This window comes from Nansenia antarctica (assembly GCF_963989245.1).
Source record: "Nansenia antarctica genome assembly, chromosome: 1".
NCBI classification, from domain to species: domain Eukaryota; kingdom Metazoa; phylum Chordata; class Actinopteri; order Argentiniformes; family Microstomatidae; genus Nansenia; species Nansenia antarctica.
This window is the reverse complement of record NC_137674.1, coordinates 107647951-107657950: the sequence shown is the minus strand read 5'-3', so window position 1 is coordinate 107657950 and position 10000 is coordinate 107647951. Positions and strand designations below refer to the sequence as shown.

General features: G+C 44.8%; 1 protein-coding gene across 1 annotated transcript in view; it reads left to right on the top strand.

Moving 5' to 3' along the window:
* The window catches only part of LOC308156194 (CUB and sushi domain-containing protein 1), a gene marked incomplete at its 3' end in the record, with an annotated part of 144114 nt that overhangs the window by 32716 nt on the left and 101398 nt on the right, over positions 1 to 10000 (top strand). The window contains exons 6-11 of the mRNA XM_080529549.1: positions 127 to 204; positions 1550 to 1631; positions 1787 to 1911; positions 2980 to 3101; positions 8965 to 9068; positions 9290 to 9402. Of these exons, the coding sequence (XP_080385675.1) occupies positions 127 to 204; positions 1550 to 1631; positions 1787 to 1911; positions 2980 to 3101; positions 8965 to 9068; positions 9290 to 9402 (624 nt within the window). The remainder of the gene's footprint in view (positions 1 to 126; positions 205 to 1549; positions 1632 to 1786; positions 1912 to 2979; positions 3102 to 8964; positions 9069 to 9289; positions 9403 to 10000) is intronic.

The window sequence follows — 10000 nt, the reverse complement described above, 5'->3', positions numbered from 1 at the left end:
ACCGAAGTACACACACACACACACACACACACACAATGTGTTATAATGGAGGTTGATGTGTTTTAATGGAGGTTGATGTGTTTTAATGGAGGTTGATGTGTTTTAATGGAGGTTGATGTGTTCCAGTGAAAAAGGCCATGGAGCTGAAGTCCAGAGGGGTGAAGATGCTGCCAAGCAAAGACACCAACCACAAGAACGCTGTGTGTAAGTACTGACCCCCCTCTCCCTCTCTCTCTGCCTCTCTCTCTCTAGCTCTCTCTCTCTCTCTCTGTCTCTGTCTCTTGCTCTCATAGACAGACAGAGGAGAGAGTCAGAGACAGAGGAGAGAGTCAGAGAGAGAGGGAGAGAGTCAGAGAGAGAGGGAGAGAGAGACAGAGGAGAAAGTCAGAGACAGAGAGAGAGGGAGAGAGACACAGAGGAAAGAGTCAGAGGAAAGAGTCAGAGACAGAGAGAGAGAGAGTCAGAGGAGAGAGTCAGAGTCAGAGGAGAGAGTCAGAGACAGAGGAGAGAGTCAGAGACAGAGGAGAGAGTCAGAGACAGAGGAGAGAGTCAGAGACAGAGGAGAGAGTCAGAGACAGAGGAGAGAGTCAGAGGCAGAGGAGAGAGAGAGAGACACAGAGGAAAGAGTCAGAGGAGAGAGTCAGAGACAGAGAGAGAGACAGAGGAGAGAGAGTCAGAGGAGAGAGTCAGAGACAGAGGAGAGAGTCAGAGACAGAGGAGAGAGACAGAGACAGAGGAGAGAGTCAGAGACAGAGGAGAGAGTCAGAGACAGAGGAGAGAGTCAGAGAGAGAGGAGAGAGTCAGAGACAGAGGAGAGAGTCAGAGACAGAGGAGAGAAAGAGAGACAGAGGAGAGAGTCAGAGACAGAGGAGAGAGACAGAGGAGAGAGACAGAGATGTAAACTAGCATGTTCATAATAGCATCTTCAGTTCCATTCTGTTTATGACGCAGAATAGAAGGATCTGTCATGGCGGCATATCAGTATTACCCAGCATCCTCTCTCTCTCTCCTTTCTCAGGAGGCTAACTCTCTCATCCCTCACTCCTCTCCTCTCTCAGGAGGATAACTCTCTCATCCCTCACTCCTCTCCTCTCTCAGGAGGATAACTCTCTCATCCCTCACTCCTCTCCTCTCTCAGGAGGATAACTCTCTCATCCCTCACTCCTCTCCTCTCTCAGGAGGATAACTCTCTCATCCCTCACTCCTCTCCTCTCTCAGGAGGCTAACTCTCTCATCCCTCTCTCCTCTCCTCTCTCAGGAGGATAACTCTCTCATCCCTCTCTCCTCTCCTCTCTCATCCCTCACTCCTCTCCTCTCTCAGGAGGCTAACTCTCTCATCCCTCACTCCTCTCCTCTCTCAGGAGGATAACTCTCTCATCTCTCACTCCTCTCCTCTCTCAGGAGGCTAACTCTCTCATCCCTCTCTCCTCTCCTCTCTCATCCCTCTCTCCTCTCCTCTCTCAGGAGGATAACTCTCTCATCCCTCTCTCCTCTCCTCTCTCATCCTTCTCTCCTCTCCTCTCTCATCCCTCTCTCCTCTCCTCCGTAGTGAGTCAAGGTGGGATGGGAGCCGACGTGTGTCCTGATCCTGGGATACCGGAGAACGGGAAGAGACTGGGATCAGACTACCAGTGAGTCACACATACACACACACACACACACACACACACAGTTTTGAACACTGCAGAGGAATGTGTATAGTAACATTTGAACATTGTGTGTGTGTGTGTGTGTGTGTGTGTGTGTGTGTGTGTGTGTGTGTGTGTGTGTGTGTGTGTGTGTGCAGGATAGGAGCCAGTGTGCAGTTCTCCTGTGACGACAGCTATGTGCTGCAGGGGTCGAAGGTCGTGACCTGTCAGAGGGTCACAGACACGCTGGCGGCCTGGAGCGACCACAGACCCACCTGCCGCAGTGAGTCACACACACACACACACACACACACACACACACACTAGAGTGTATTAGAGTGGTATGTACTAGGTTAGGGTTCCTGGTACCCAGATGATTGTGTGTGTGTGTGTGAGTGTGTGAGTGTGAGTGTGAGTGTGAGTGTGTGTGAGTGTGAGTGTGAGTGTGAGTGTGAGTGTGAGTGTGAGTGTGAGTGTGTGTGTGAGTGTGTGTGAATGTGTGTGAATGTGTGTGAATCAGAATTGCTTTTATTACATCAATGTCCAGATAACAACAAAGGATCAAACATGTACATTTCAAGCCTGCAAACTGTGACACTTTAAATAACGTGAAAAAATACTATTGTGCAATATGACAACCCTAGTTGACTATCTGTGCAGTATAGTACAGTGGATTGTGTACATAGCCTTTATTTATGTAAACCAGCTCCTTACCTTCTTGTGATTTTTTCTTTTCTAAAAGTTTTTTTTTTCCCCTTTCCTAACACCAGGGGAGCCACCCCTCCTAAATTTCGTTGTTTGGTACCTGTACTGTAGCAATGACAAATAAAGTCCATTCATTCATTCATTCATTCATTCATTCATTCAACATTCTTGTCGTCAGGTTCATTAGACATTGGCATTGCAGCAGAAATACACAATCAATAATAAAACAACTCACAGGATATAAACAACACAATCAATAATAAAATAAGCAGTATATAAAACAACAATCAACAAGAGTAAACTAACAGCACCAGAGTGCAAATCAGCAATAATAGAATAAGTAATAGCAGCAGAATGCAAATCAGCATATCAAACATAATTAATGTGTTATATCATTAATCAACATTACGGGACGTTCCAGTAGGAGTCAGGTTGTGTAAAAATGCTCTGCAGGTTTCAGTGAGATATAATATATATTATGCATATATGATATATGAGCAGTACAGAGTTCAAGAAGGTAGTGATCAAGTAATCAGGTAGTCTTAATCTATAATATATTATATATATATATATATAATAAATAATATATAATGTATATTATTAAATGCATTGGGGATGGTGTGGGGGGGTGGTGTGTTTCTCTCAGCGAGGACGTGTGGCTCCAACCTGCGTGGGCCGAAGGGCGTGATCACGTCCCCTAACTACCCCGTCCAGTACGAGAACAACGCCCACTGCGTCTGGGTCGTCACCGCAATGGACCCTGGGAAGGTGAGTTCTTTCTTCTGCTTCCTGTCTTGCTGGCTAGGGTTGCCACAGCAACACACGATCCTTAACATGTAGCGAGGGCGTCGAGATGATTGTTTACAGTAAACGTCACGGTTGCCGCGGTGACGTGTTTTACGACGCTGCTCATGCAAGACGCGAGCTGCTCTCTCCCAGACCTTCACAATCCTTTAAATCTCCTTTTAAAACTCGTGTTTATAGACACGCCTTCAGCCGACTGGTTAGGGCGATTCTGCTTGACTGCTGTTGTGTTTAACTGTTTTCATAGTTTTATTTTTTTTATTTTTTTATTTGCATATCTGTTTTATCTGCACATTTGTAAAGCACTTAGTAGACAGTAAACACTGTCACTGTAAAACTAAATTATTAAAAATAAATACAGTTTATTACTATTGTTATTGTAAGAATGTTGAAGCAGCAGGGAGGGTTCTCATTCTGGAGGGAGGGAGGGGGGTAGGGAGGGAGGTGGGGAGGGAGGGGGGGAGGGAGGGGGGGAGGGAGAGAGGGAGGTGGGGAGGGAGGGAGGTGGGGAGAGAGGGAGGGAGGGAGGGGGGGAGGGAGGGAGGTGGGGAGGGAGGGAGGGAGAGAGGGAGGGAGGGAGGTCACCAGTGATATGATGTATCTGTGAAAGCAGATAGGGAGAGAGGGTGGGACAGAGGGAGGGAGGGAAGGAGGGAGGGAGGGAGGGATGGAGAGAGGCAGGGGAGGAGGGAGGGAGGGAGAGAGGCAGGGGAGGGAGGGAGGGACCGAGGGAGAGAGGGAGGGAAGCAGGCAGGGGAGGAGGGAGGGAGGGAGGGAAGGAGGGAAGGAGGGACGGACGGACGGAGGGAGGGAGGGAGGGAAGCAGGCAAGGAGGGAGGGAGGGAGGGAGGGAGGGAGGGTGGGTGGCCCCCATCGTACAGAACAGCTTCTTCCACAGAGCTGTCACTGATAAACATTCCCCTCCTCCACTCCTGCTGTTTACAGTACCACCTTTACCACTTATACATCTGTACATTACATACTGTACATAGCTGCCTTAACTGTGCATAGCTGCCTTAACTGAACATAGCTACCTTAACTGTACATAGCTGCCTTAACTGTATATATCTACCATACTGTACATATCTACCTTAACTGTACATATCTACCATACTGTACATATCTACCTTAACTGTACATAGCTTGTACATAGCTACCTTAACTGTACATAGCTGCCTTAACTGTACATAGCTACCTTAACTGTACATAGCTACCTTAACTGTACATAGCTGCCTTAACTGTATATATCTACCATACTGTACATATCTACCTTAACTGTACATAGCTACCTTAACTGTACACAGCTCATAACTATATACCTCTAAACTACCGTACACGCCATACTGTACCTATCACTATCATTGTCATGTTTTTAGATCATGTTTTCATCGATTGGTGTTTAGCACATTTTAATGAGCTATTCTGGACCTGTCGCTAATACAGCAGAAAGACAAATGGAAAACTAAATCGCACCGTCTCCGTGTTTGAGTTGATGGCGGAGGCGAAATAATGAAGAATATTTAATTGTCTGACGCAGCAGCAGCTGCAGCAGATGAAGCCAGCCTGTGTGTGTGTGTGTGTGTGTGTGTGTGTGTGTGTGTGTGTGTGTGTGTGTGTGTGTGTGTGTATGTGTGTGTGTGTGTGCTGTTTGTGTGGGAGTCTCCAGCGACGCTCCACTTTGATGTGAAGTTGTTTTTAAGACAGTGGATGCTTCCAGAAGTATCGTGGCTCGCCGCCTCTCTCAGATGTCATGGAAGCGGTTGAACCAGACTAAGACTCTGAGCCGCAGAGCTGTCCCGCCCGCCTGCCTGACTAGAATATCTTCACTTAGATTCACTAAATCATCTCCCAGAAGTCTCGGGGATGGGGATGATGCCACACTGGCTGGGAAACCGCTCGCCGCTGTTTCCTGTGAAAACCGATCGCCTCTTGTTTCCTGTTTCCTGTGCGAGTCGGACTGTTTCCTCTCCTGCAGGCGAGGTTTTGTTCGAGGAGAACACAGGAGCAGAATACTGGGGAGAAGGATAGAGTAGAGTATAGTATAATATATATAGTATAGCGTAGTATAGTGTAGTATAATGTAGTATAGTGTAGTATAGTGTAGTATATAATGTAGTATAGTGTAGTATAGTATAATGTATTATAGCGTAGTATAGTATAGTACAATGTATTATAGTGTAGTATAGTATAGTATAATAATTATTACCTGACTACAATATACTACACTATACTTCATTATACTACACTATAATACATTATACTACATTATAATGTAGTATAATGTATTATAGTGTAGTATATTGTAGTCATGTAGTGTAGTGTAATATAATAGTAGTATAGTCATGTAGTATAGTGAACCATTTAGCAGACACTTTCATCCAAAGAAATTGACGATGACAGATTACAGATTACAGGGACAGTATCCCTGGAGTAACTTCACTGGCTCAGTGCCTTACTCAAGGACACACTAGTGGTGGTGTTCCCAGGTCTTACTCAAGGACACACTAGTGGTGGTGTTCCCTGGTCTTACTCAAGGACACACTAGTGGTGGTGTTCCCAGGTCTTACTCAAGGACACACTAGTGGTGGTGTTCCCAGGTCTTACTCAAGGGCACACTAGTGGTGGTGTTCCCAGGTGGGATTATACTACTATAGGTAGTATAGCATAGTGTAGTATAGTCGGGGCCTAAGATATATAACTAGATATAATACTAGTTGTAATACTCTAGTAATAATACTCTATACTCTAGTAATAATACTCTATACTATATAACTAGCCTGAGCCCTTGGCGTAGCTGTAGGCTGGGTTAATGTTAGATTATCCTCATATTGTAATGTTGATAGAACTGATCTACTGTGGTTTATTCTGTAGATAGTATCGATGTACCTGTCACGTGACTCCATGACTCAACAGGAAACTTGTCTTTATCTGGTGAAGCATCTGTCCAGGAGAGAACAGACCCTCTGCTACTAACCACAACCCTAACCCTAACACAACCCTAGCACAACCCTAACACCAACCCTAACACCAACCCTAACCCTAACACAACCATAACCCTAACCCTAACACAACCCTAGCACAACCGTAACCCTAACACAACCCTAACACCAATCCTAACCCTAACACAACCCTAACACCAACCCTAACCCTAACACAACCATAACCCTAACACAACCCTAACCCTAACCCTAACACAACCCTAGCACAACCCTAACCCTAACACAACCCTAACACCAACCCTAACCCTAACACAACCCTAACACAACCATAACCCTAACACAACCCTAACACAACCCTAACACAACCCTAACACAACCATAACCCTAACACAACCCTAACACAACCATAACCCTAACACAACCCTAACACAACCCTAACCCTAACACAACCCTAACACAACCCTAACACAACCCTAACACAACCCTAACACAACTCTAACACAACCCTAACACAACCCTAACACAACCCTAACACAACCCTAACCCTAACACAACCCTAACACAACCCTAACACAACCCTAACCCTAACACAACCCTAACACAACCCTAACACAACCCTAACACAACCCTAACACAACCCTAACACAACCCTAACACAACCCTAACCCTAACACAACCCTAACACAACCCTAACACAACCCTAACACAACCCTAACCCTAACACAACCCTAACACAACCCTAACCCTAACACAACCCTAACCCTAACACAACCCTAACACAACCCTAACACAACCCTAACACAACCCTAACCCTAACACAACCCTAACCCTAACACAACCCTAACACAAGCCTAACCCTAACACAAGCCTAACCCTAACACAACCCTAACACAACCCTAACCCTAACACAAGCCTAACCCTAACACAAGCCTAACCCTAACACAAGCCTAACCCTAACACAAGCCTAACCCTAACACAACCCTAACACAACCCTAAACCTAACACAACCCTAACACAACCCTAACACAAGCCTAACTATCTGCTACTAACCCTAACACAAGCCTAACACAAGCCTAACTATCTGCTACTAACCCTAACACAAGCCTAACTATCTGCTACTAACCCTAACACAAGCCTAACTATCTGCTACTAACCCTAACACAAGCCTAACACAAGCCTAACTATCTGCTACTAACCCTAACACAACCCTAACACAACCCTAACACAACCCTAACACAACCCTAACCCTAACACAACCCTAACACAACCCTAACACAACCCTAACACAACCCTAACACAACCCTAACCATAAGCATCTGTCCAGCAGAAAGAACAGACCCTGGGCTACTTCAGGGTGACCTGATAGAGAGGCAGGAAGTGTTGAGTTAAATATAACATTTACAAAATGGCCCCAGGCCTCGCTGCCATGGCGACCACGCTGTCCTCCTCGCTGCCGTGGCGACCACACTGTCCTTCTCACTACCTACCATGACGACCGCACTGTCCTTCAACCCTCCTCAGCAGGTCACATGACACCTCTAAAACAACAACAGTGTGGGGTTGTGGTTGTGTTTAAACCGTGTGTGGTTGTGGTTGTGTTTAAACAGTGTGTGGTTGTGGTTGTGTTTCAACAGCGTGTGGTTGTGGTTGTGTTTAAACAGCGCGTGGTTGTGGTTGTGTTTAAACAGTGTGTGGTTGTGTTTGTGTTTAAACTGTGTGTGGTTGTGTTTGTGTTTAAACTGTGTGTGGTTGTGGTTGTGTTTCAACAGCGTGTGGTTGTGGTTGTGTTTAAACAGCGCGTGGTTGTGGTTGTGTTTAAACAGTGTGTGGTTGTGTTTGTGTTTAAACTGTGTGTGGTTGTGTTTGTGTTTAAACTGTGTGGTTGTGGTTGTGTTTAAACTTTGTGTGGTTGTGTTTGTGTTTAAACTGTGTGTGGTTGTGGTTGTGTTTAAACTGTGTGTGGTTGTGGTTGTGTTTGAACAGTGTGTGGTTGTGGTTGTGTTTAAACAGTGTGTAATTGTGGTTGTGTTTAAACTGTGTGTGGTTGTGGTTGACTTTTTCTATGTACAGAAGATCTCTCTCAGATTTGTTTAAATCTGTGTTAGTGAGCACTTCTCCTTTGCCCAGATAATCCATCCCCCTGACAGGTGTGGCATATCCAGATGCTGATTAGACAGCAGGATTATTGCACAGATGTGCCTGAGGCTGGTCACAATAAAAGGCAACTCAAAAATGTGCAGTGTAAGTTTTGAGGGAGCGTGCAATTGGCATGTTGACTCCAGGAATGTCCACCAGAGCTGTTGCCCGTGAATTGAATGTCAATTTCTCTACCGTAAGCCGTCTCCAAAGGCGTTTCCAATTCCAATTCTTGGAAAGGACTTTGGAGACGGCTTATGGTAGAGAAATGAACATTCAGTTCACGGGCAACAGCTCTGGTGGACATTCCTGCCAATTGCACACTCTCAAAACTTGAGACATGTTTTAATGTTCTAATGTTGATAGAACTGTTCTAATGTTATAATGATGATAGAACTGTTCTAATGTTGATAGAACTGTTCTAATGTTCTAATGTTGATAGAACTGTTCTAATGTTATAATGACGATAGAACTGTTCTAATGTTGATAGAACTGTTCTAATGTGCTAATGTTGTCGTTCTGATAGAACATTGTTGGTGATGCAGAACTGACTTGACTTGAGGTGGTCAGGCTGGTCGTGTTGTGTGATTGGTCAGGTGATGAAGCTGGTGTTGTGTGATTGGTCAACATTTAAGCGAGACCTCAAAACCTACTTATTATTAAATCTCGCCTTTTAAATGTCCCTCTTAGTTGCTTTATCTTCTTTGCTCTTTGTGAATTGATTGAAATGTGATTGGGTCACAATTTGTCAGGTGATCAAGATGGAGTTCGAGGAGTTCGACCTGGAGCGCGGCTACGACACGCTGACGGTGGGAGACGGAGGGAAGATCGGAGACGCCAGGAGAGTCCTCTACGTGTGAGTCTGTCTGTCTGTCTGTCTGTCTGTCTGTATGCTTGTCTGTCTGTCTGTCTGCCTGCCTGTCTGCCTGTCTGTCTGTCTGTCTGTGTCTGCCTGTCTGTCTGTCTGCCTGTCTGTGTCTGCCTGTCTGTCTGTCTGTCTGCCTGCCTGTCTGTCTGTCTGTCTGCCTGTCTGTCTGCCTGGGGTCAGGGTTAATGGACCATGTGTTTGTGTTTCAGTCTGACAGGCTCCAGTGTTCCTGACCTCATCGTCAGTATGACCAATCAGATGTGGCTCCACCTACAATCTGACGACACCATTGGATCCCAGGGATTCAAAGCGATATATGAAGGTAAACCAACTCAGTTATAAACCGACTCAGTTATAAACCGACTCAGTTATAAACAACCTCAGTTATAAACCGACTCAGTTATGAACTACCTCAGTTATAAACTACCTCAGTTATAAACTACCTCAGTTATAAACTAACTCAGTTATAAACTACCTCAGTTATAAACCGACTCAGTTATAAACTACCTCAGTTATAAACTACCTCAGTTATAAACTACCTCAGTTATAAACCGACTCAGTTATAAACTACCTCAGTTATAAACTAACTCAGTTATAAACTACCTCAGTTATAAACTAACTCAGTTATAAACTACCTCAGTTATAAACTAACTCAGTTATAAACTACCTCAGTTATAAACTAACTCAGTTATAAACTACCTCAGTTATAAACTACCTCAGTTATAAACTACCTCAGTTATAAACTACCTCAGTTATAAACTACCTCAGTTATAAACTACCTCAGTTATAAACTACCTCAGTTATAAACTACCTCAGTTATAAACCGACTCAGTTATAAACTACCTCAGTTATAAACTACCTCAGTTATAAACCGACTCAGTTATAAACTACCTCAGTTATAAACTACCTCAGTTATAAAC